Source organism: Neopsephotus bourkii, unplaced genomic scaffold (genome assembly GCF_033783945.1).
Source record: "Neopsephotus bourkii isolate Nb327-2 ecotype Australia unplaced genomic scaffold, CSIRO-AGI_Nbou_v1 NB_846, whole genome shotgun sequence".
Taxonomy (NCBI): Eukaryota; Metazoa; Chordata; class Aves; order Psittaciformes; family Psittacidae; genus Neopsephotus; species Neopsephotus bourkii.
In genome coordinates this window covers 2,315,979-2,343,213 of record NW_026901342.1, presented here as the reverse complement: position 1 = coordinate 2,343,213, position 27,235 = coordinate 2,315,979, and the positions used below count along the sequence as shown (strand labels likewise).

The following is a 27,235-nucleotide window of genomic DNA, read 5'->3' as shown; positions in this document are numbered from 1 at the left end:
GAAAAAGTTATCAAGAGTGAGATCTAGAAAGAGAAATTACTTCAGATGCGGTATTCTGGAAGAGTATTCTGAGAGCTGGTAGGTGCTTCTCAAATGTCAGCCAGTGTTAATTCTTGGTGCCAACCTCGTTCTAGGTCTAGAATAAGGTTCTGGTAACTCTGATCTGAGAACTATCTGGTAATTTTATTCAGAATGTGATTTGTAGAATGTGATGTAAAGAGAAAGGTGAAGGAGTTGCTTTTCATGTTCTGGTACTCCTGTGATCTATAAAAGCGAGATCCTGACAAGCCATGCTGCTGAACCACATAGCATACAACTGTGGAGGAGGGCATGTGGAGGAATCTACCCTTGAATGTCAGCAGATAGTTGTTATGAACTGGATAGGCATCTCTTTGCAAGTGAAGCAAATATACATTCAGACACAAACAATGTATGTGTAACCATTTGTGAGGCTGATGTCTCTTATTGCTGAACATTAGGAAGTGCCCTTCCTCATTGACCTGACTGTTTTAGGCTTTTCATGAGTTCCTATAACTTTCTGGGGAAAAGATACTAACTTTCTGTTTTCAGCTTTGCTGTGTTTTAGCTGGGGATATTCTTATTGTTGAAGTCACCTTTATATGGATACGAGAATCGGCTGTTTCTGTGCAGCAGATGACTGAGCTTAGTCTAAAGGAAGCTTCTATTAAATATGTTGCCGGAAATATTAACTAGTTCTTCATCAGCCATGAGATTAGTCATGTATATTTTAACATCTGCAATGGGGTTTACTGAATTTGGGTTAACATTAGTTTTCTGATTGGCTCTAGGTGGCAATAATAGTAACACCCCCTGCATTTGTGAACTTCTGCTCATCAGCCATAGCAGCAGGGTATGAAGAACTATGAATGATGGTAGACATTCACAGGGAATAATTGTTGATAAATGGGCATAGACATGTTATGTCTATCATTCAAGAAAAAACAACCAAACCATTATTTAGGTTTGAGTTTCTCCTTTGGTACTTATTGTATGCACTTCTGTTCAACTTACACAAAGGTTTAGTGCTCAGGCAGCTCCACCAAGGCAACTGAAACCCAGTATGTGGATATTTATACAGTGCAGAATCTAGCCCTGCTTGCTGTCGTGGCAGGCTCTGAACAGGCCATAGGTATCAGCTGACAAGTAAGTAGGCACCACACTTTGCACACGTATGGATATTTCTGGACATTTCTGTCATTGAGGTAGTAGGGATATTGTATTTGCAGGTTGAATCCAAAGACTAGTCAGGTCAGATGTTCAGGTCTTGTGATTTGTGTCATTGTTTTCTTTACGAGGAAAATGGCAGAAAAGCTCAGCATGAAGTGCCGTGACTCCATCCCAGAGAGGAAAGGTAGAGATGAAGCGGAAAGCTTTGCTGCAAGAAAGATGATATGGGGTGATAACACCAAGTGGCCCATAATGCATACAATGAGAAACACTGAAAAATAGCTGGAAGGGGAAGGAGGGACTGTAGAAAGCAGAAGCAGAACAAGATAGGCAGGCTTCTCCCCAGTGCAGTTCTAATTAGACAAAGTGTAACTGAGCAGAAAAGGCTGGTGAGGAGACTTCCGCAAACCAGACAGAAAAGACACCAGCAGATCCAGTGCTCTCAAATACCACATCTTCTGAGGACAAAGGCTTGCCCTGTCTGAAACAATGCCTCAATAGGCTTATGGCTTCTTTCCATTGGTATGCTCCCAAGAGAATCAAGAGAGAAATCCTGCTGTCTCTGTCTAATCTTTTCTCCCCTAGGGGAAAATAGATAAAAAGGATGAGACATCCGTATTAGAAAGTCTTAGACATAACTGTTGTCTCTAAAGATCATTATTTCTCTCTCTAGCAGCAAAACACTGCCTAATGCAGGAATGATATGGGGGTGTGCATATGTGTTAATTGTTGGTGCCAACACAGTGCACATCAGCTTTGACAAAGAATATTTGCTTTACTGATTGATATATAACAAATGTACTTGCCAGAGTAGCTGAACACAGAGAGATCTTCTTTAGCCAAGCAGAGATTTTAAGATGGACATCATTAGCCAAAGATGTACAGCTGGAATCAGATCACTTTGGAGTCTCAGCCATAGCTGGTTTTTCTTGTAGATTCAGAGATACTACTAGCTTAGCATAGGAATACTTTGAGCTTGCTCACACATATTTTTAATTTCATGCCTGTTTATGTAGGGGCAAATGCAAATGATCATACTATTGCATCATTAATCTAGACACTACTTGACATTTGTGCTCATGACTGAGTCATTAGCAGCAGCTTCACTAAGATAGTAAAGGAAGGTGTGCAGGCAGTGGATTTGAATGGTCTTTCCCCTAGTATTTCCCTGGTATGTGTTAAAAATACCATGAAATAACACATGTACGTAAGCCAGGAGAAGAGTTGGAAAGGTGAGAAGATGCAGAAGAAAGGAGCTGGATAGATCAAACACAAACAGGTTAAGCTGGAGAATATGAAAGAAAGCAGGAAGGGACAAAGAAAACAAAATGACTGTGAAGTGATGGGATAAGCACTAATACAGGCTTTCCTCTCAGAGTTTGCAGAAGCTTCCTTGTCACAGGACCGTCTCATGCAGATATTCAAGACAGCCCATTATTTCTGTGATGGCAGGGAACATGTTGCAGTGTTGTCATGTTACATACTCACTTTTATAGATCAATATGACAAAAAATATTTGTACTGACATATTGCATGTGATTGCAGAAGAATCATCTTGTGACATGTCAGTCACCAGATGGCATTTTGAATGGAAAAGCAAAACAGATCCATTATTTAATGCGTATTCAAAGTTAATTTCATAGAGATACTCTTGGAACAAATAATTCTCTGTGGAAAGATATATTTATGTGTATGTGTGTGTCTTTGTCCAGTAGCTTGGGATTTAGGAGCTCTAAGGATGAGTGGTGAAACTGCCAAAGGTTCCGTGACTATATAAAAAGATTCACATTTGTCCAAGTTGGTTATGAGTTACAGACTGGACTAAAGGAATATAAATGTCTTTAGAAGCTTCAAATGCTAAATCCATCAACTGAGTTCAGCCAGAAAACTAATCTGTTCAAGAAACAACCTTGTAAATACACTGAAGAAAGATATCTGTGCTAGTATCCTCTTGATTTAAGGAAAGAATGAGCATCATATTAGCTAGGCTCTTCCTACTGGAAGAGGCTTTGAAGGTTTTATAATTATTTGCTTTTGTACTTTCAGATATATTGCCTTTTTTTTTTTCTTTTTTCTTTGCTGTATTGTGTAATTTATGATGCGTCCTTCTGTGAACCCTTTAATGTGCTTTGTCTAACCTGATATATTTTACACTATGGTCACCTGGGATTATTCACCAAAGAACATATGCCCAGTACTTGAGAGGAACATGTGTGCTGTAAGGCAGCACTTGGTGTGGAAACATGCTGCTCTGGGTTGTAATTCAGGCAGCTCCAAAGCTCCACATATTCTGGGATCTGTGTTTTGAAGTCCAGATTAGTTGAAATCATTGCCTGAGCTTTGGTTGTGCACAGATGAGTCCTGGTACACTTCTACACAGAAGCAGACAGCAAAGATACTTACAGAAAATGAAAAAGAAATTCCTAGGAAACTCTGGAAAAAAAGAAACAAAAGATTCGTATTAAAGTTTAAAACACACGTGAAAAATATTTTTATCTAGGACCTATTAGTAATATACCTCATTGTTCATTTAAACCTAAATCCCTATTTGAGACAGAAGTAAAAGAGGCATAACTAATAACAGGCTTTTTAAGCATATGACCATGTTTTTATTAGGAAGGCTGGTATTTTGTGTTGCTCTGAGGGAACCCGAAGCACCCACAGACAACCTCTTCACTGATGTGGCATAGCACTAACAACAAAAGACAGCATCATTTGCAGTGTAAGAGTGATAAAACCTTTTAAATCCATAGACTTAAGTGCTACATTTCCCCTATACAATGGAGTAAGAATTTCTCATCCATTAGTCCACCCACAGTACCTCAAAACACTGTTATACCTTGGGATGTATAGGGAGGACTTCATGAGGTCCAGTTCAGCTCCTGTTGTCATAGAAAGCATTTGTTTTGTGTTCATCTAACCTCAGATCCTGTTTGAAAGGACTTTGGTCTTACTCGATTTTATGGAGTTTGGTGTCATTTCATCAGAACATAGGCATAGAAACATCAACACTAAAAGCCTGTAATTAAGAGACAGTGGGTTTCACAAGCAAAATAAATTGCAAAGGCATCTCAGGAGATTAGATCACTGGAGTCAGCTGAAGTACATTCAGTACCAACAAAAAAACACCTGAAAACAAGTATCTGGTTCCTTCATGTAAATGGAAAGAACAGAATGTAGATACTGGTTTTTAATCTCCTATTAGCCAAGTGTTACTCTTTTATTTACTTCAGGAGACAGTGGATCTAAGACTTGAGATAGGGAAATAGCCCAATTACAGATTTTCCTTGAAGTTAACAGTATAGAAGAGCTAAATTAATTTTCAAAATAGTGAATGGGTGGAACATACGTACCTTGAAAAACACTTTTCCTCTTAATGCTTCGTAATAGGTAAAGAAAAAAAAAATGCGGTTCCCTTTGGTATTTGTTCACTTGAGATAACTTTTTGTGTAGGGTCTCTGAATGTACGGGAACTAACAATATAAATATGATGCCAGACAGTTGGATCAAATGTGGTTGACTGGACAGGATTTTGTCTGGGCAATACAGCTCACAGTATATAGTATGTGCTGCTGGTGTGTTCAACAAACATTAAAAAATCAGTCAATGTATCTCAGCATTGCCTCAGGCCTGCCACAAATGTTTAACAGACCAGGCTACAAAAAATAATTAAAAATTAAGGTTTGATTCCTAGCTCTGCAGAACCTTGACCATTATTGTTCCTATATAAAACAGGGGAACGCATTTCTTTACCTCACCCTTATTACTTGTAAAGAGGGAAGATGTAAAGGTGAAGCCTGCAAATGGGCCTTGTGATCTTAACAGACAGACTATTTTGATGGCCACAACCAATGTGATTGCTTGCTGTGCCCATCCTTATGCAGTGTGTAAGACCCTGCCAGTCATCCTGGTCACCTACTTCAATGGTGCAGAGCAGCCAGTTCTCATGGGGCTGAAGCTGTGACTCCATCTGTAACAAGTGAGGCTGTACCGGTGCCTGTGTTGGTAATGATGTTTTCAAGTAAGAGAGTATCTGTTTTATGTCAAGAAGCTGGACAGAGATCAACAATAAATGAGAAAAGACGGAGACAAAAGATGGTTGGTAGAAACAGGCAGGTGCTCTTTATTTCATGTGGCACAGCATTAGGCAGACAACCCAATAAACAGTTTCTAACAAAAACCAAAACTATTGCTTATAGGAACCATCCCCCAAGGTAGGTCTACTGCCAACAGTGGCACTGAGACATCCTTGCCTGTCCGCTCTCATCTCCTCACAGTTTGCATATGCTCAGGCTATATCTTAGCTGTGAGCACCCTTTCCAAGGAGGCTGACTTTTAAAGACACAGTATCTTTAGACAGAGTACATACTGTGCAGTATCACCAAAACACAATCTCCTCAAGCCATGCTAAAATATAACGCTAACTCTGGAGAGAAGGCCGTGCAATCGCCTCATGTCTCTCTGAGGTAATACAATGCTGTTTCTTAGGCGATGACATGAGGGGCACCTGAGGAAAGATCAATATGGCTTCAGAGTCTATCTTTAAACTCCTGATGCAGTAGTGAGAACCTGGCATGCCATCTGTGGAGACACGGGGTGATTACCTCCTCCAGCCCTGGCTGCCACTGGGCACTGGTGACACCAGATACCTAAGCCTACCATAACCAAGAGGGCTGAGAACGGAGATGGTCTTGGACTAGGAGGAGAGGTCAGTCAAAGATCACACAAGACTGTAATCTTTGTGATGGGCATGAGGCAAGAGGTAAGCAATGATGGCGGTAAGGGGGAGTTACACAGCACTCTGGATTAAAGTCATGAAGAATGGCTGGTGGAAGGAAGATGTTTTAGAGGCTAAGGGCAAAGTTTTAAAAGCCTTGGGATATTACTTTTTATTATTATCTACAGGTTATTCTCTTCATATATATATTTATTTTTGTAAATTAAGAAAATATTTATTAACATGTCACTGAGTCAAATCCTGCTCTCCACTAAAGCCAACTCCATTGACTTCAGTGTAAGGGAGCCCTGTGTAAACAGTGAAGGGCAAATTTGGCCCTTTATGTCCTGAAAAGTCTGCTTGTACCCATTTCTTTCAATTCTGCAAGGAAACAGAGATTAAGGGTGAATTATTTGCTATGATTTTCTCTTGGGCTACCAGAGGAGTGTCAATGAGATGTGGCAAAGTAGCAAGAAAAATGAACAGATAAGTAAGTACTACTTTAAAGACAATTTTATCCATGTTGCAGAACAAAACTTCAGAAACAGAGTGGATCTGGACCAAGTGCTACTGGCCTTTACTTTCTAAGCAACCACAGTATGCTTCATTTAGCTTTGGTGAAACAGTACATAACCAGAGAAAATGGAAGGTACCAAATACTCCTTTTCCTCTGAAAACATCATATGCCCAGAGGTGGACACTGTCATCCCTTTGGATGCTCTGCTAACTCCAACTGTCTGCACAGTGCAGTGTCAGCTGCTGAAGACAGAATGTCTACTGTGCAAATGAGTAAAACCTGTGGTGTCTACAAATATAACTTACAAATATAATGTTTTGAATATTAAAAAACACTAGGTGCTTTTAGACACAGAACAATACGATTTTGGATGCATTTACCACTTTTATTTCACTATGCAGAAACATACATTCACCATGTGTTGTGATGCAGCTGACAGTGTAATGGATGCTATCCCTTCAGTGGGTATTATAGCTGGACACTAACGAGTTTTCAGTGAACTTTCTGTACAGGTTAAGGCTTGACTCTGAACTAGACAGTAAATGTTGACCAGATTCTCAAACAGATTTTTTTCTTGTTTTCCTCTGAGAACAAAAGGGAAATCAATAGAAAACCATCACGGTTATTTCAGATTAATAATTTTCTAATGCTGCAAACTAAGTAAAATACAGATTTTTTTTTTCTCTCCAAAATAACTACATATAATTTACAAGGTTAGGATCTGTGAAGGGTGACTGGAAGCTGACTCTGAACAATGCTGACAAAAATTGTTAAAGTTAATACACTAAAATCATTACTACCTTATAAGGTATTCAGTCAGGTATACAAAGCACACTTTGTAAGCATTTAAATATTTTGGTAACAGTAAAGATTCATCATTGTTTATCGGGCAGTAATAAAACCAGATGAAACAAATATAAGATTCAAGTTGTTTACTGAATAAACTGTGTTATTGGCACATCTAATGTGTGGTAAAACATTATACACAGTACCTATACAGCTTCTAGCATTTTGGGGGTAATCTTCATTTACAATATCTGTAAACAAAAGGCTTGCCACCTAACAAATTTTAATTTGTTTAGACTTTCATAAACTGTGAAAGGCTAGAACCGTTTATGTGTTAAATGAGATCACTGTTTATATTGTTTATGAACGTGCAGGTATAGCTGAAAACTTAGACATTTTAAGAAAATTAAAAATGCTGCTTTTCTGTAATTTTATTGTTGCTTCATGCAATATTGTTTAACTGCTGCTGATTCAGATTGCTTTCTATGGGAAGGTATCTCTGCCAGTTTCTTTATTAATGGTCAAGATCAATTCTTCAGTACTGAAATTTTCCATAGACAGATACAAGTCAGTCAGGCTGGAACTGAGACTCCGTACAGGCTCTCGTATTCCTACTGGTGTGTATGTCTGGATTCATATGCAATCCAGGTTATTCCTGTGGGAAAGAGAATCAAGTTAATTATTTGAAGTAACTACTCTTGCAAAAGAGTTCCTGTCAATTTGTGCATGTAACAAAAGCTGTCTGAAAACGGCATCATCCCAGTATAAGCAACTTGGCCCAAATTCAGAGTCCACTGATGCCAATGAAAAGAATTAGTGACAACAATAGACTTTCAAGCAAGCCACACTGTGTTGTCACTGAAACAATTAGCAGAACACTACAAGAATCACAGCTACTCACTCCTCAGTGACTGGTTCCATCTTCCAAATAAATAACAGGTACTGAAATTCAGTTTTCTTTAGGGTCTGTATATCCAAAAGCAGGAGAGCAAAACAACTTCAAAAGGTGCTATGCATTATACTCTCTTACTTACACCAAGTGCTAGGGAATGTATATTGTTTTAAGAACAAAATGCTGCTATCGACTTAAACAAATCAGACAAGCAGCTATTTTTTCTCATTATGCATACAGCATTCAAAGCAATTTGTGCAATGGTGCTGGCATTAACGGCCTTTGCATAGCAGGTTAGTATGCATGACATGTTTTTGCACACAGAATAAATATAGTAATATTAAGACATCTGTTTAGCCAGCCACAACTAGAAGCATGCCTTTACCCCCCAAAAAAAACCTTGGCACAAAAAAAGATGCATTATCATCTCATCCTGATAAACAATGCTGCTTTAAAACACAAAATGTTCTTTAAAATACAAGAAAGCCAAGACATCCAAATACTGACACACTAATTTGCTGGGTTTAAAGGAAAAATCAAAGCACACTGGGTCACACCTTTGAAAGTTAGGAATTAAACTTTCATTTGTAACATATCTGCACGGGACATTTAAAAAGCAGCTGTAGGTTTTTTCATTGGCATTTTTAAACAAAATGCGTACCTTTAAGAACAAAGCAGATTTGTTCTTAAATGACACAGAAGCAGACAACAGATTTTTCTGACTTCAGAATTAGAAAATTAGACTATATCAAAGCATGGACAATGAGGAGGACTTTCTAGAGAGCCAACAAAAGCAAATGAGTAGTTTCTCTTTCTCCAGCTGGCATCACTGAATGAAGAAAAGTATTTAGAGCTGAATGTAGTTTACATTTAAATACCAGAACTGATAACAAGCACAAATGCAACTTGAGAATGCCAGTGAAAGAAAGCAAGGAGTCAGAGGTGAACTATGGTAGGAAAACATTTGCAACATGCCAGCCCAGTAAATGCCTAGGAAAATCATCTAGTCCTCTTACCTGTGGTCAATCCTCCCCATCTTCTGGTGTGATTTCTGTCTCTTTATGTACCACTACTTTGGTCACTGACATGTCAGGGTGCTGCTCTTTGGCTTCTTTAATTGCCTGAGCCAGCGCCTATCCCAAGGAAACCACAGAAGGGCAAAAACAAAAAGGAGGTGGAACATGCATGATCAGTAGCAAGGTGGAGAGATTCATGAGATATTACACAATTTACAAATGAGGAAAATGATTAAAATATGGAATATACCATCACTGATTTAACTACTAAGCCAGTTTAACTTAAGGCATGCCAGTATAAATAGTATCTTTTAAAGCAATGTTTGGAAATACTCTCTTTGGCAGTCTTCAGGATGGCCTTTAGCAGTTTACAGACTTTACCTGATCATGATCAATATCTGCGTCTCCTGTGATGACTATTCGTTTTTCAATTCTTGTCTCTGAGATGCCACCTTTCACAGTCTAGATGGGAGGGACAAATGCATGTCAGTAACTTAAAGAGGGCCTGCTACTCACCCAAAGAATGCTCAGTGCAGGAACCCAGAGGTGATTGGACTGAACGATCTCAAACACTCTGCACAAAGGGAATGACCCTGAACTGCAACCAGAGCAGCTATGAAGTTAGCCTGCTCTGGATGGACTGTATGACCTCCAGAGGTCCTTCCAACATAGGTAATTTTGATTGTAGTCTGCACATGTGTCAGAAGAGATGTTTGTATGCCAAAAACAGCAGTTATTTCTGATAAATTCATCCCATGAAAAAGGAATGGACATACAGCTAGTATTAAGACCTAGTAAAGTCCGACTGCAGGCTTCAGAAGGACATACAGGGCAGTAAGACCTCTGCATAGCTCACGTACTGAAGGGTGAATTACACTATGGAAAGATGAAATCCTGTCCTTGGTGAATACTGGTAAGAGAGCTGTCACAGCACTAAGAGGGCTTCTCCTTAGGGAAGAACTATTATTTAGATCCTATCTTGGAACTTGGAAGACCCAAATTATTTTGCCTGTGCAGCTTGGCTTGGTTGCTGGCAAATTCCTTAGCAACGTGATGGTGTCTAAGGTGACTTCATGTCCTGTTATGACTGCATGATACATATTTACTATGTACTTTCAACACTGTGCAGAGATAACAGCTCAAGATTCAAACACAGTTATGTCAACAGAGCCTCATTCTCAGGCAAATTATTCCTTCCAATATGATGCCAGCGTGGCTACACTGCTTCCAGTTCCAAACAGTATTTGCAGTTACGTCTTTGCACAGCAATGTTTTGTGCTTGCACAGACACACCCAAGGGGTTTATGATTTTCAGAACTCTTGTCACGCCCTTGGATGATGCGTTAGTGAAGTCAGTATAGTCAAAGACAGGTGAATGAAGACAAATATCCAAAACAGGATTTTGTCCAGACAGCATAAGCGTGTGTCCATGCCTTAAAAGAAATAACAGAACTGAAATTAACATATTCCCTTGTGGAAAAAAACCCTCCCTGTTTTCTGAGGACTCACTTTGGTGATATGTGTAGTGGTTGTAGTGCTGGTGGTTTCAGACGTGATAGTCTGTGCACTCATCAATACACCTGGTTCTGAGTCAGCACTGCAATCCACCTAAAGAACCAAAAGAGAAAACCAGTCATCAAAACCAAGATCCTGAGCACAGGGAGGCAAGAACTGGACTGGCTGAAGTTCCTTATTTCTACAGTTCTTCATAAAACAAGTATCTAATGCTAGGGATGTAACTGCTGTTAGGGTGATCAGGTGCCAGTATTTCTCTCTGCATCTGGAGACTCTCCTTTGCTTCTGGAAGGACAGATGAGAAGCTGGGACCCTGAAATCTGTAGCTTCATCAATGTTCTGTAAAGGCCCAACACAAGGACATGACAGTCACCCTTAGGTAACCTATTTTTATGTACATCCTCTCCATACTAATATTTAGTATTTGAACAATTTAGAATAGTTTACTTGAAAGCATACACTTAAAGATGGGTGAAGAAACATGGGTTCTTTAAAAGCATAATTAGACTCTGGCTTCTGCAGAATTTCTTACCTGAGAAGATTCATATGTAATGGTTTTTGTTTCTGTATGGACTACTGGCACTTCCTTTGTTGAAATTTCAAGGTTTTCCCCACCAGCAGGAACACTACTGAAACTGATAGTCTCAGTCTTCACAACTGGTGACTGAATGAACAAAAAAAGAAGGAATTGGAACATTCGGCAAAGCTTATGGATTTCTCAGAATGTTGTTTGTTTGCTTTTTTTTTTTCCCCTTTGGAAACGGAGGGGGAACAACTAAAAAATGGCCTGCACTTAAAAAAAAAAAAGAGAGAAAATTCTCTGTTATAGTGGTACATATATGTATATACTGCTGGCCACATTCAGCACTATCCTGGATTTCATGAAAACAAACTTCAGAAAAGATCTAAGCACTCTAAGCACTACAAGAGGCAATGCACACAACCTGGAAGACAGGAGGCTCCCTCTGACCATGAGGAAACACCTTTTCACTGTAAAGTTGACCCAGCCCTGGCACAGGTTGCCCAGGGCACCTTGCAGAGACTCCATCTGTGGAGACATTTAAATGCTTTCTGGCACAGTGCTGGGCAACTGGCTCTGGCTGACCCTGCTTGAGCAGGGGAGTTGCAGCAGGTGATCTCCAGAGGTCTCTTCTAACCTCAGCTGTTCTGAGATTCTGTATTTTCTTAAAATGAGAACTAATCCTATCCATGCTTAGCCTTCCATCCAGCTCTCAGATAAAAGAGCAAGAACAGTTTATTATTTTTTAACCCTTTTGCAAAACAGGTCTTGAAATTCTGCTCAGATAAGGAACCTGGGTTAAGCCATAGTGCACTAATTTACAGCTGTGCCAGGCATGGAAAAACACGTTTCCTATGTTTGAGGACACATAAAACTTTGTCAATCTTGATGGGCTTCACAAAGAGAATGCCAGCTGAAAATGCCACCAAATTAGGTATGCCTCTGTAGCATGAAAAGCGCTTTTGGGTAAAACATGCATGGCATTTTCCCAGTGATGGAAACCAGCAACAAGTCTTGCAGGTGCCACACAAGGAGGAAATAAGAGGAGAAACTGCCTGCTGTAAAGATGCAATCATACAAGCTCAGTACGCTTTACTTTCCATGACAGAAATTATCTTAGTCCACTATTTCCCACATTCACAGTTCAGCACAGACATGACCAATTTAGTTACAAGTTACCTCAAAATGAGGTTTTCTTTCCAAAGACTCTGAAATGTGGACTGTTGTACTGTGCTCCTCCGCTTGCCCACATGAAGCAGCAGCAGCAGCGACTCCTTCCTGTTTGGCTAGGGCTTTGCCAGCCTCCTCCCTTTTTTCCTCCTTTGCTCCCTCAGTCCCAGCAGAGCCCTCCTTCTCTTTCACGCCAGCAGCCACCACTGATGCTGCCTCAGCCCGGGCATCCAGCACAAGTCCAGCCGCTTTAGCAGGATCCCTGCTTGCACACACATCCATCCCGCGCCTTTCCTCGATAACTACAGTCTCCTGTACAACCTTCTTCACGATATCCTGATGTGGCTGAACTGACTGCTTCATTTCACTGGAAGTTATCTCCTGAGATGTTGTCGTGTCTATTCTCTGCAAGGAAGGAAAAGAAAACCCCTCAGTGTCTGAACGAGACTGCGCTACTTGCAATAGCTCCTCAGGTTAATGTACTGTGAACACAAATACAAAAATGGGTATTACATTTTGCCAGTTTATTTCTCTCACATTGCATGAGTTTTCATTCTCGGGATGTTATCAGAATAGTAGAAATGAAAAACCAAGCAAAAATACCATTCTTTAAAACTGAAATGTCATGATGCTTCTCTTGTTGGCATTTTTGTGTGAGATATATAAAGGCAAAATACAGCACCCTGTAAAATGAACAAAATAAAGTGAAATGAGAGAAAACAGTGTTTTGGGTTTTTTTCCCATGAAGTTTCTATTGTGGTCTGTTGTAACAAAAGAAAAGGCACAGAACACATGCATTAGTTATATAGTTTCCGAGTTATGCATAAAACCAGAAAACAAAACAAAAGCAAAAATAACTGGTGTGTGGTTATAACTTTGATGGAGGGAATCAAACGGCCACCTGAGCCCAGCTATGTGAAGTAGAAGTAACCCCTCCTATGAACTCAGTCGGTTTTCTCGCAGACTCTATTAAACTGAAGATATCTGAACCATCCAAGGTTTTTTCACTGGTGGACTGTTTAGTCTAAATAGACAAAGAAATGTAGAGTCATACACAGAAGAAAGGCAGACCTGCATGCACAGTCATGTTAATTGCTAAAACTGGAGGCAGAGACAGAGGAAAGGGAGAGAAGGCTGCAGGAGCACAGAGAGGTTGGAAACAGGAACAAAATGGGAAAATAAATCAGAGCATATTCATAATGGCTGTAGTAAGCAGTAGTTACAAAGCATAGTTGTTAGCGTTGGCGTTTCGCTGGTTCAAGCAAACCATTCTTTTTTTCCTTCTATTAACAAGCCACAGCAGCAATACTACATTTCAGTAACATGGATTTAAATAAACCAGAAAGGTTGAAAGCCTTATATAATGTCTGCTTCAGACCGTGGATAGATTCAAAGTATGAGGGGAAAAAAAATAAGCTGGGTTGTCTGCTGTCAACATAAAGCCAGGCAACAAGAGAGCCAAAAAGTAGGGTGGTGTGAGGGGATTGCCTAAAAGAAGTCATGCTTTAAACTTTAAACCATGGTGTGAAGTCAAAGCCACTTGTTACCACTACTTTGGACGCAGACGACTCAGTAACATAGTGAGCAGTAGCAATGGTAAATGGCTGTTCTCTGGAATATCTCCACTCAGACAGGCTCTTATCTCTCCGGGCAAATGCCCCTGCTTTTACAGCTTCACTGCCAAGTTGTTTTTCTGCTTTGCCATGCTGCAAGCTTCCCAGTGTACCATGTAACTGCAAATCCTGGTCCGTCTTGAGTGTCCTTTTCAAACTCTCCTCTTCAGGACTTTGTAACTGTAATTCTGCTTCCTTTATAGGTGTCAAAGAGTCAGACATCTTTCTTTTTGTGCTCTGCACGTCGGATCCCCACCTGGCTTTCTCATCAGTGACAGGCTTGAGGACTTCATACTCTGACACTACCGGAGTGATTTTCACAGATTCTTGCACTTCCCTTTCCATTTTTTGCAAAGCTTCTACTGAAGGCTGTACTGCTTTCTCACCCTCTTTAGCTTTACTTGTCATGGTTACAATTTTCCCAGATATGGTATCATAGGACTTTCCTAGGGTGAGCATTTTCTGCTTATTCTCCTCTTTGGATTGTATTTCACTTTCCAAGTCCTCAAAGCTCTGCATTAGAATGGTACTGGATTTTAACATCTCAGGTGGAAGGGTAGTTTTACTGCTCACAGTCACTACTTTGTATGCCAGACTGTTTTTCGATTCACCATCAACTACCTCAGAGGGTACTTTGTCTATAATAACCCAATCCTCAGTGCCCTATATTTGAGATATAAAAGCTAAATTAGAATACCTGAAGGTTTATCTATACATCAGGAGCACTAAAGCGTGAAGACTTTTAAGAAATCAATGCCACCTCTTCTGAAAGCATGTAATAACTTTTACCATTGTACCTCTTAGAGCAGTTATCAAGCAAATAAACAGAATCAACTTAGGCAAAGTATGAATTCTTTGCATATTCCTTCCCATTAGAGGCCCATATAACATGGACAAAAAAAAATTACTTTTACCAAAGCAGAATAGCATTTTAGTGCGTCATTTAAAATGATGATTGGAATCATCCTGAGGTTAAAAATCATGTACTGCAATGATTTGTAATGCTACAGTCAAAAACAAATTACAAAAATAAGGCAAGTAAGCCCATTCAACTGTTCCTCAGCTGTCACAAACACACTGTTAGGAGGTTGTAGAACAGCATGCATTTGTATGTAGCCGTAGTCTGCACTGAATTTCCTTGTTTTCATTAGAATAACATCAACCCTCTTTTGAATTGTTTAAATTGAGCAGTACAGCATGGTAAACACAGTACTACTGAATATTCTGAAGAGAACTTAATGCAGTATCTTTTTTCTTCCTCATGCAAATACGCTATAGTATTCGCTTTGACTATGCAATAGGCATCCAGTTATTTGACCTTAAGACCATAACCTTTGTATTTAACTAAGCAAATGGGGTAATTTAAAATCAAATGAATTTAAAATAACCTCTGGGTATGATGGGATACTTTTCTGGATAATGATTTGATGAGAAGTAACCAAAGTGCCAGCAGATTCTCCTTCCTGCAGCTTCTTCTCTAGCACACTTGGCTAATAGAAAAACCAATAAGAACACAAAGTTCACCATCACTCAGCATAATCTGAATTCACTTGACAGTATAAAGGAAATTCATTCTAATGACGGAAGCGCCCGATTCACCATAATGTTCTCAGGGATGCTGATGCTGGAAATGCATGCGCAACTGCAAACAACATCCACAAACAGCACCGTGCAAGTAGACTTCCGACTAGCAGAGGAATCAGTCTCTATTAGGATGCCATAAGCTCTGGAGAGAACTCATTCCTCAGAATTTGGCCTCCATATTACATCTCTTTGGAACTTATAGTAAAAAAAAAAAAAAGGGGGTGAGGGGCTTGGAAAGGAAAAAATATAGTAAAAGAATAAATCATTGCCAGCCTGACTGCATTTCAAGAAAGTATTATTTGGTTTTACCTGCGATTCAAGGAATGTAGTACCTCCCTTCTGCAAAAATATGAGTTTTTCTGATTTTTCATTTTCTTCTTTGGTCTAATGTCAGGGGAATAAACGGTTTTAGTAAATGGAGGGTATAAAGCCCACTATACAATAGCTCATCATATTTCTCTACAAATCTCATCATATTTCTCTACAAGTTATTAATTGCATGGGAATTTAGGAAAAAGAATGAAACAGATGATTTTACAGAGGTTTCCAAAAGTGAAATCAGTGTCTCTGCAGTGAATGCAAAGCAGACACAAGCATACCATTTGTGCAACAGAAAACCCACTAAACTGAGTAACACCTGGGTGTGGAGGCACTGTGTTCATCTTTCATTATTCATTTAACTGTGTCTGGTGACAACTTACATGGCTTCCATAAGTAACCTAGAACAGGCCCGTCCACCTTCACCCTGGACTTAGCTCTCTCCTGAGTTTGCAACCTTCTCTGCTGAAGCAGGCAGAAGGTGTGCCCTGAAGAGATTTGAGCTCTCCCTTTCTTTCTCCTTACAGGTATAAAAGGTCTCAGAGCCTTTTTCCTATGCAGGAAGCTAATTATGGCTCTATTATCTCTATAGTGTCACTCCAAAATCCTCCTCACTTTTATCCTATCATTCCTTACCAATGCTGTGAGGTCAGTATCTCTGCAACTCAACCAACTGGGAAAGTTTTCTATGCTGGCAAGGCTCAATTTCCTAAGCCTTTTGAGCCCGGTTTCTAGGCTGTCCACTTTTTTCTTAGGCCAGAGCAAGTAAGCCCCTGCAGAGGAAAGCAGGTTTCTTGCCAAACTCTTTCTACCCACTTCAATGGCTAGTGTATTCATTAGACACGCCAATGGAAGTGCTATGAATGGCATGATAAAAGCATACTCTTTTAAGTATGTATACTCCATGTACTCAGGAAGAAAGGTAGACATTTAAATAAGGATACAAAACTAGAAACTAGAAAAAGGGAGAAATGGCTCATCTCCTTGACTGCAGTGAGATGCATAACTTGTTTATTTCTAAAGTGCTGGTTTAATTCAGTCGAGGTCAGACTAAGCACTGTCAAGGAGTTTTGTTAGTATGATGGCTTCCACATTCTGCAGCTATCTGGCCACAATTACAGCAAATATTTGAAACTTTATTTTTCACAACTAAAGAAAACCAAAGTATTTCCCCCATTATTGTAAGAAACTAACTGGTGATGAGGCAGGTTTAAAGTCAAACTGACCAAATGCACACAAGTGCCAAATGCTCAAAGCACACATTTTGAAATGACGTATTTTCCCTTCTGTTCTTGTCTTATAGTAAAAGCTACAGGTAACAGCACTGAATAATTTTTTAAAGTGGATATGCTAAGTTAAACACGTAACTTCTCTGACTAGAAGAAGCTACTACATAATGCAGATCTACGTGCCCTCTATTCTGACTACCGCTGCATCTCTCAGTAGACACCAAGGTGCTGATTTTGACCTATGCATAGCCTCAGTTTTTTCCTGAAAAGTTCCTCTATCAGCATGACTTGTGAACTGATACCATCCTGCTTAGCTGTACCAAACAGGACGGCGAGATGTTATCTATTGGAGGGGTCCCTTAGTGTCACAAGTCACCTCAGAGTTAGGCTCTGATAGCTCAAATAAACTCAGTTTTCCACAGAAACATGTTCATTTGGATGAGAATTTGTGGGGCAGCTGTAGTTTATTTAGACGCAAATAAGGTATAGTTACTGGACACTGCTTTTGAGCAAGTCTTTTTCTTCCACTATGAGAAGAAACATACCAGATAAGGACAACTCCTGCCCTTTTCCTTTCCAAATGAAATGTGTTTCCTTAGCCTGCATTTCCCAGGCACAGCTACAGGCTGGGCAGAGAAGAACCTGGGGGCGTTGGCTGATGAGAAAATGAACATGAGCTGGCTTCAGTGTGCACTCGCAGCCCAGAAGGCCAACCATATCCTGGGCTGCATCAAAAGGAGCGTGACCAGCAGGTCAAAGGAGGTGATCCTGCCCCTCTACTCTGCTCTCTTGAGTATTGTGTATAGTTCTGGTGTCCTCAGCAAAAAAAGGACATGGAACTGTTGGAACAAGTCCAGAGGAGGGCCACGAGGATGACAGGGGACTGAAGCACCTCCCATATGAAGACAGGCTGAGAAAGCTGGGGCTGTTCAGCCTGGAGAAGAGAAGGCTGCGTGGAGACCTCATAGCAGCCTTCCAGTATCTGAAGAGGGCCTATAGGGATGCTGGGGATGGACTCTTCATTAGGGACTGTAGTGGTAGGACAAGGGGTAATGGGTTAAAACTTAAACAGGGGAAGTTTAGATTGGATAAAAGGAAGAAGTTCTTTACTGTAAGGGTGGTGAGGCACTGGAATGGGTTGTGCAGGGAAGCTGTGAATGCTCCATCCCTGGCGGTACTCAAGGCTGCACTGAACAGAGCCTTGGGTGACATGGTTTAGTGTGAGGTGTCTGGGCTTATGGCAGGGGGGTTGGAACTAGATGATCTTGAGGTCCTTTCCAACTTTCCTTTCTAACTATTCTATGATTCTGTAAGTAGGTAATGCTTTGCTACTGCCTGGGCATTTTAATGATAAATTGCTATTAAGTTTTTAAAGTAATAAATACATGAAATGAATTGGTGGGGGGCAGGTATAAGTTTGTTTCACCTGCACTCCTCTGAAGCTCTGCTAGCCAGCTGCTCCCTTTTCAACAGTTTCTTACATCTTAGTATGTTAACTTAATCTTGTTCATTATACTTACAATTATACTTTTAAGAAAACCTGTATTGTCAACTACAACCAAATGAAAATGGTCATAAGATCTACTGTGATTTCTGACCAAGACAGTAGGAGCAACATTAAGACTCTTCATCACTCTCCAAAAGGTAAGCTTTGGGCACCATGTCTGCTTGTTAGGTATTTTAATCCAACGTGATGTCCACTCTAATGCATCTGATGCTTGTATCACCCATTGTTTAGATGGGTATAATGTGGGAGGAGATGGGGCCTTTTTCTTGGCAGCATCCCTTTCCCTGAGAGGAGAAGCTGCCAGGTGCTATCTGAGTGTCTCCAGGGATTTCTTTCTTCATAAAGCTGTGGGTCTGCAATGCCGATCTTTAATTTGAGGTGGGAAAGAAGAAAACTATTTTGAATTCTACTTTCCAGCCATTTTTTTCCGAGTTCCTTACAGCATCACATCAGGGCTGGGGGGACAAAAGCTAACTTTATGACCATCTCCTGGTCTGTAATGCTAAAAACAAATGTTAACCATAAAGATGATTCCTGTGAGACAGAAACCAGGCATACATCCACAGTAGAATAAAAAAATAATGTTTATGCAGACCACACATGCATGTTTCTTTTTGCTCCACTGGATTTGAACCAAGACTCTGCTTTTTGTTGAAGATGTATGTATTTTATGGCAACGTGAATGTTACATTGTCACCTCTACATCCCATTATCTACTCACAAACTAAATTAAAGGCAGCTTTTTAATTGGCAAGTTTCTTGCAAACACTTCCAAGACTCCAGAGTAAGCAAGTTTTTTTTCACGCATGCATGCTGTACGAAAATGCATACGCTTAGCAATCTGCACTGGGTCTTCAATGAAACGGTATCCAGCAGACTGCAGAAGCTATCAGTTCCCTTATGGAACTCTCCAGGCAGGTCTAATTATCATTATTTCTTCTCTGCCTTCTAAGAATGAGAGAATTCTGCCCTTTGCTTTGTATTTTCTTGTCACGCTTGGTACCATAACCCCATCCATCCTGCTACACCGCTGCTCCCAACCAGTCACCATTATTTAAATCTTCTCTCCATCACCTTCATGGTTTCTTTCATGCATGGCTGGGCCTCCTCAAGCTCATCGAACCCGTAACAAAGCCTGCACTTCTCACCCTCAGAAAGACCCAATTCTGCCATGCAGCTTACAGTGAATTTCATACTCTAAATATATATAAAAGGTATCTGCTCTTTCTTGCATCTTTGTTACTAGAACTTGAGTCCTGAGAAAAGGGAGCACCTGCAAGTGGGGAATGGCCTCTACCTACAGCCTTTAACCTACTGAGAGCTATTATAAGTAAAAATGAATAGACAAATACGTAATGAAGCCTTTCATCTCACGCTGACCTCTTCAGGCACTAGTGGTTCAATCATAGGAGCTTCCTCCTGCCTTGCTGCAAGCCGAACGGGAGATGTGGAAAGCCTCTTCTCCCACTCATTAGATACAGCTGTTTCTGTGGAGGTTTCCAAGAAGGTACGTTTCAGCTCGCTTATATTGGTCTGATGTTTCATCAGATCTTCCTGGGTTTTGTCTAGGTCCTGGACAGTTTTAAAAGAATAGAGCAGTTTGTAATACATCCTAAGCCAGCCAAATTTTTGAGCCAAAACACACAGCTTGGTTAGTAAAGAGGGAAGTAACATCTCAGGGAGCCGGGGAGCACAGCACTAACACAACACTCTGTGAAAATGTGGCATTTTGAAAGATAACAGCATAGCATATCTTGTACAAGTGAGCATAAATATACTCTTAAAAAGCTTATCTGTATGGCTATAATTTACACCTGATAAAGAGGCTTCAAACAAACATACATATGCGCGTGGATGCACACATATATCTATATTTATAGTACAAGTTAGAGGAGTCATCGTACTCTGAGAAAAAAAAATCTATTTAATTTATTAGCAGGTGGGAATACACAGTTCATGCATCATAGTGCAGATTCACAGTTTACCACTAAAACTAACACACATGTACGTACATGCACTGGTATATACCAATACCAACCTCTAACATAAGATTACTATGTTTGACATACACATTTTCACCCTGTATTCGCTTAATCAGACTATTCTGAAAGAAGTGAAAAAGAAAGGGAAAGGTAAGGGACACAGTATTGAAAGGGTACAAAATGCTGTTTTCTACACATTTCTTCACAGAGAACCCACAATAACATGCTGAGAGAGGTGAACACCTCCAACATCGGTACTTGAGTAACATCTAGACCTTTCATTTCTGTACCTGTGCCTTTAGATCTCCGTCCTCTTCTTGATCCGACTGCCAGCATGAGAAAGATTGGAAAACAACACCTTACCCACTTGTAAGACTGAAGGCTTTAGGAAAGTTGGTGAGAGCAACACACTAGGTTAAATTCACATTTTCTCTATGTTAAGGGCTTAAGGAGAAGGAGCAGACACACTGGCTGACTTTGCACGGCTCCCCTAACTCAGAGCAAGTCTTCTCTTTTCAAATTTGTTACTTGTGAACAACAGACTCTTAAAACATTTTCCTTTTATAAATATTGGCGCATTCCACATTCACAGATCTCTACGTCAAGAGCAACAGTTTGACACTATCACCAAGATTACATCTGGTTTAGGACTGGACGGCAACAGCAAGTTCTTTGGAAGTCCATAATACCAGAGTTTAAATATGTGGCATTTCCTGGGCCACAGGCAAAGCCTGGCATAAACTCACCACAGGTAAACCACTTGCAATGCTTTTTACACAATGAAGCACATTTTATTTGCTTAAAATGCTATTTCTCTAGCCTCAGGCCCTTTCTGTATTTATGTAATTTTATTTCATATTTAGCCTGTATATATTCTTTCAGGAGCTATCAGCAATGGTGGTCTTCTGGAATGACACAACACAACACATTTACTTCAGCTCACATTGTCAAAAGCAACACAATAAGCCCCAGTCCTGAGGGATGAATTTTCAGATGGCAAATATACTGCATTTTAAAAAAACAGGTATCCATAAGGAAAAATTAGGTTTACAGAGTCTTCTCCCCTAAAATAAAGACAGCAGCTAGGGAGACTGTCACACATTTTTTAGGAATAAACTGAACATTTTAAATGTAATGTTTTTTAGGATTATACTTTACTTTCTGTAGGACTCAAGGCCTGAACTTAAGAGTGCAAGAGACACCTGAAAGCATTTTGTAATCCTGACTTGTCCCAACAGACTTTGTGAGACCCCATCTAGAGCACTGTGTTCAGCTCCAGGGCCCCGCAGCACAAGAAGGAGATGGACCTGCTGGAGTCCAGAGGAGGGCGATGAAGATGGTCAGAGGGCTGGAGCACCTCTCCTGTGCACAGGCTGAGAGAGTTGGGGCTGTTCAGCTGGAGAAGTGAAGGTTGTGGGGAGACCTTAGAGCAGCTTCAAGTGCCTAAAGGGGTGCTAAAAGAAATTTGGACAGGGACTTTTTACAAGGGCCTGTAGTGACGGGACAAGGGGGAATGGCTTTAAACTGACGGAGGGGAAATTTAGCTTAGGTATTAGAAAGAAGGTCTTTACTGTGAGGGTGGTGAGGCCCTGGCAAGCCCAGAAAAGCTGTGTCTGCCCCATCCCCGGCAGCATTCAAGGCCAGGTTGGATGGGGCTTTGAGCAACCTGATCTAGTGGAAGGTGTCCCTGCACATGGCAGCAGGGGATGGAACCAGATAAGCTTTCCACTCCAAAGGATTCTGTGATTCTATGTTGTTGCTCCACTTGGATTATTTTAATGCTCACGCTGCTATTTTATTGTTAATTTTTCATATAGTCCTAAATAGTCAAATGACCCATGGGAAAATCTGTTGATTACTTTACAATTCAGTTCAAATCTATTCTATTTACAGTCGAGGCCGAATTGTCCTGACGTGTCATACAGAGAATCTTTCCTTCATAATTTTAACAGTCTGGAATATTAATGAGATCCTACTGAAAAGTTACAGCACTGTTTGTGATAATACTTTGTCTTCTACCAGATGTCAGACCCAATTCTGCTCATGTTTGCAGCTGCAGGCATATTAATTATGAAAGCATTATATGCACTCCAGTGGAGTCACATAGGTTTGAATTTGCCTGCACAGTCTTTATAACATGTTGTGGATATGAGGCTCCTCAGTGCTAAGAAAATACAATTTTTTTACATGTCTTCTCTGAACACAATCCCTGGACTCCTCGTGGCAGTATATGAAGATGTATATGAAGATGACATGTGACATTACAGTCAAGGAAAGCCTCAGATATTTATAATGTGGAAAATACCTTTATGTAGTCCCCTCTCCCTCACACACAAGATGAACATGAGCAAACAAGCAAATATTAGAACCCAGGGCACAATCTGGCCAGGAAGACCATCCAGGTGGGCTGTGTTGATGTGGGTGGCTGCCACTGCCCTGCTACCTGCACAGTGTGGCCTTGCAGTTCCAGATCAAATGCAGAGGTAAGAGGAACCTGTAGGGAGCACTGAAAACTCTAAACTCACACCTGCTCACACGCACATGCACACACGCACAGAAAAGGATCCCGAACTGCCATAGGAAACATGCAGTTTAGCCCTCATGCCCAGGGCTGGGAAGAGATGAGGCAGAACACTCTCCCCTGCCATAACTGGGTGCCAGTGACTGTACAAACCTCGGTGGCAGTGGTCTCACCATCAGCTGCAGTATCCGTCTGCTCACTGTCAGTCTATTTGGTTAGACAAGTAACCGGGTTCCAAGAGGAAGGCAGGAATAAAGAATAAACCCAGCTCATCAGTACACGCGGGTCATATGGGGAACTGTTAAATTCAACATCTGTGAACTGCATTAGCATTGCTTTTCAAACCACGCACAAGTCAAAGAAGCAAAATAAAAATGCTATATTAGTAAACAGAACAGACTCAGAGGAAGACTCCAGGCGTACTGTACACAGTATACGGCTTTACTGGAACAAATTTATAAGCCAAATAAAACATTACTGGAAAAGTGTTATTTGAATAGCAATTTTTTTTTTCTTCTTAAGAAAGCCAGGTGGCTTAAAAAAAATGGGGACAAAAAAGCTAATATTCTCTAATCAAACTTTTCCTCCCATAATAATTTCTTTAACAGAAAATTACTCATCAAATTTTTGTTCTAGCCAATACAGATCAATTTGGTGGTTGACTTTTTATCCGGAAGGGGATAAAGTAAAAAAAAAGGCTACTTTAACAGTCACCTGACTTTCAGCCCCTCATTTGTACAGAAGTTGTTCTTGTCTCCACATTTATACACAGTGAGGCTGTCTGCATTACCAAGGAGTTCAAGTAACTGTACCCCCAGCCCATCTACTGTCTGTCTGTGGAGTAATGGTATGGCTCAGATCCCATTCGGTTCCAATAAAGAGCAGCTGATAGTTAACAATAGTAAAAAGAAAGAAAACTGCCATTAAAAGAGTAAAAAAAAAATACTTCTCATTCCAATGAAGAATATGGATGAAAGCAGGAGAAAAATAAAAGTAATTCCCCCCCACCCCCCTAAAAAAAAACAAACGAACCAAACCCAAACACTTACTAGGTAAGAATGAGAAAAATGAAACAAAGCACAGCATTGCACAGACTGATCTATCCCTGCTTTGCTCAACATCATGAAGAAAGTTTAGTGGAGAATACAGATGTCAAGATTTAATAAATAGAGAGTAGAGGATAGGTTACTACAGGTTGAGAAGAGAGTTCAAATGACTATTTTTGATGTTATGCAAGCTTATGGAAAACTAGTAAGTAATCAAAGTGCTCTCTAGTTCCCCAGATTGGCACATCCCAGTTTCAACATAAGTGAAAGCTCTGCTTTTGATTAGTGATTTTCTGTGGTCCTTAGATAACATAAAGTAACCCAGGCAGGTAATGTAAAACTAAGACAATACATCTCAATCTCAAATCTCACCAGTATGAAATGAGAAAAAAGCAATCTACTGGTAGATGGAGTACCAGTCTTAACTTTGAATCTCCTATCTTCTGTTATTTTCCGACAACTCAAATATTTCATAAAACTGCTTTTTTGATATTTTTGCATTTCTTTGTTTTATATCATTCATTCCTTTAAATAACTTGTACTGCTTGTATGCCAGGCAGAAGAACAGGCAGGCATTTTGTACTATCTAGTTAAGCGCATGAATGCAAGTTACATGCAATATTCCAATAAACAATCACTCACTACACAGATCACTTTTATTTTTAAATGAAACTGTAATGCCAAAATAGTATACCCAGATGGCCAAACTGTTTTCACTAAAGTGTTAGAAAATTGTTTCTTTATTAGTGAATGATCTCACATCTTTACAACAGATGTCCCTGCTCATGGCAGAGAGGGCGGACTAGATGACCTCTGAAGGTCCCTTCCAACCTGAACTGTTCTATGTTTCTACGATTATAAACAATTGTAAAGGTATGGAAATATAAAGAAAAAAAAAATCTATGTATTGTCACTCCTACTTACAAAAAGAAAGAAAAAAAGAAAAAAGAAAAGAAAGGAATTAATGAATGTAGGCATTTGAAAGGGATTAAAAGATTTGTGTCAAGGCACTGTAACATGAGTCTGGCACACAGGGTTCATTTAAGAACTTGAAATTTGAAACATTACAGAAAAATCAATAAAAATATCAGCTGCTAAGGTACAAACACAAAAGCTAATGAAAGCTAAGGTTTGAGATTCTGTCTCTGACTGCACAGCCTGCCTCCAGATGCACTGCTCAAGGGAGAACAGAGCTCAAAATGGTATGAGATTGGTTCAGGATACTTCCTGTAGCCTTCTGCATCACTGTGAGCAATCTTTTGTGAACTAGAAGGAAAAAGCGGTTTGTATTTCTTTACCATGACAGCAATGAAATCCTAAATAAGGCACAAAATTCGCTTTATTGCAACATACATGTCTGCTAATAAGCCATTCAACAGCCATGGAGTTGAAGTCAGCATTACTGAGTTACTTGAAATAAATATCTGGGCTTATCGCAGAGCAGGGAATGGTGAATTGAGGCTGAGCAAGGCAGGTCTCCTCTGGAGTGGAGAGTAAGAAAGGTTGGGTTCAACTCCGAGACGAGCTGTAGTGCAGCTGCTGGTGGGGCTTGGGGGCAGGCGAGTGATTTGAGCAGGAAGGTGAAGCAGCTATCTCTGGGGATGCTGCAGCTGCACCTCCTCTAAACTGTGATCATAACTGCTGTGATTTGTTTTGCCAATGTAATGCAGACATGCCCAAGTTTAAAACATATTCATTTTCATGCAATATTTTGAACAAGAAATACCCCCTGGATTAGGCACAAGTCTGTGTTGTCTGCCAGGAAGCACTGCCAGAATAATCACCCTCATAAGAGTGACACTCAAAAGCCTATTTAATACATTTTTATGCTCAATACTTCCTAACTTTACTAATGAAAAGAAGTGTTCATTTCTGAAAGTGGAACAGACCAATGCATTACATAAACACTGCCTCGTTATTGCCTTTGGAGCTGGCACTGTATTAATCCTGTTATTGCTATTAGATTAATCCAAGTGCAGAGCTAACGCAAATTGAGACCTAAATGCTGGCTTGAAGTGAGGACACAAAATGAGACAGCAACATTTTGGATGCTTTTTATCAGAAAATGCACATTATTATTTAGTTGTTAGGCATCAAAGACCCAAAAGCATCTAAAAGCAATGTTTTTACAGGATAAATTGATATGACTTCTGGCTTTCTATAAAAAGGAAATGAAATCCGGCACCAAGTCCTACAAAACCAACAGCAGCGGATTACACAAATGTTTAGATGCACAAGTGGGTTTATCGAAGACAACTACAGTAACAGCATTGAAAAGCGGCCAAGATGACTTTACCAATGGCCAATTGGTGTACGATTGTTTGATCTGGTTTTGGTTTTGTGTTTTCTTACATGCAACAAAGCTGTAGTTTTGAATTTGAAGATGAAGGGTAAAAAGGAAAAAGGAGGAAAACCTGAGCTCATTATTTTATTCTGTCAACAAAGAACAACAGCACCAGGAAAAACTGAGATGCCAGTTACTCTTGTTACCTAAACAAGCACATTCCTTTTCTTCTTCCAGATATATTATCACATCCACAGTTCCCAGAACCACTGTGGACTCCTACTGCAGTTGGTTTATCTGCCTGTGATCACCCCAGTGGCTTGAGGCATTGGTTTTGAGAGTGCTAATTGAACGCTGCAAATGGCAAGCTGGCCCACAGCTGTTGAGCAGCTGTCCCAATCTGACCTCTCACTGATATACTGGATTTTAAGCATAGGAAAACAATTTAATCTGCAGCAGAGATGGAATCAAGGCTGAAAATCCAGATCCAGGTTTCACTGGATCAGAAAGCCTTTTCTAGGCTTAGCCTACAGCTGACAGCCTCTTGAAAAGAGCTCAGTCTCCCTGAACATTCTAAAGTTGGTGAGGGTGCCTTATTATTGGGTAGCTTGTTACACAAATATAATGTATATACATATGTATATGTAATTATGCAGGAAATCGTACTTAATACCCTCTATTTAGATAACTATTCTAACCCTAGTATAAACTGATGGGGGGGGGGAGAAGGTCCGGGTGGGTTCACATACAATACATCAGAGCTGATCAGTGGCAATTTGTTTAGTGCAAGTCACTTTGCATCAGCTGACACAGTTTAAACCAAGCCACTT

At 40.2% G+C, this 27,235-nt stretch overlaps 1 protein-coding gene across 28 annotated transcripts in view; it reads right to left on the bottom strand.

Moving 5' to 3' along the window:
* Positions 1-5,284: 5,284 nt before the first annotated feature.
* Positions 5,285-27,235, bottom strand: part of EPB41L3 (erythrocyte membrane protein band 4.1 like 3) — a 148,145-nt gene continuing 126,194 nt past the window's right edge. For 9 of the 28 annotated variants that reach the window (XM_061356338.1, XM_061356344.1, XM_061356337.1 and 6 more), the window contains 14 exons: positions 23,229-23,282; positions 20,845-20,880; positions 20,611-20,676; positions 19,953-20,144; positions 15,828-15,902; positions 15,323-15,424; positions 13,869-14,597; positions 13,223-13,345; positions 12,331-12,726; positions 11,164-11,295; positions 10,626-10,724; positions 9,498-9,578; positions 9,117-9,233; positions 5,285-7,863 (listed from right to left, as the gene is read on the bottom strand). In XM_061356338.1, coding sequence (XP_061212322.1) covers positions 9,123-9,233; positions 9,498-9,578; positions 10,626-10,724; positions 11,164-11,295; positions 12,331-12,726; positions 13,223-13,345; positions 13,869-14,597; positions 15,323-15,424; positions 15,828-15,902; positions 19,953-20,144; positions 20,611-20,676; positions 20,845-20,880; positions 23,229-23,282 — 2,196 coding nt within the window. In that variant the 3' untranslated portion in view covers positions 5,285-7,863; positions 9,117-9,122. The remainder of the gene's footprint in view (positions 7,864-9,116; positions 9,234-9,497; positions 9,579-10,625; positions 10,725-11,163; positions 11,296-12,330; positions 12,727-13,222; positions 13,346-13,868; positions 14,598-15,322; positions 15,425-15,827; positions 15,903-19,952; positions 20,145-20,610; positions 20,677-20,844; positions 20,881-23,228; positions 23,283-27,235) is intronic. The other 19 variants (XM_061356357.1, XM_061356362.1, XM_061356358.1 and 16 more) reach the window with 12 other exon arrangements.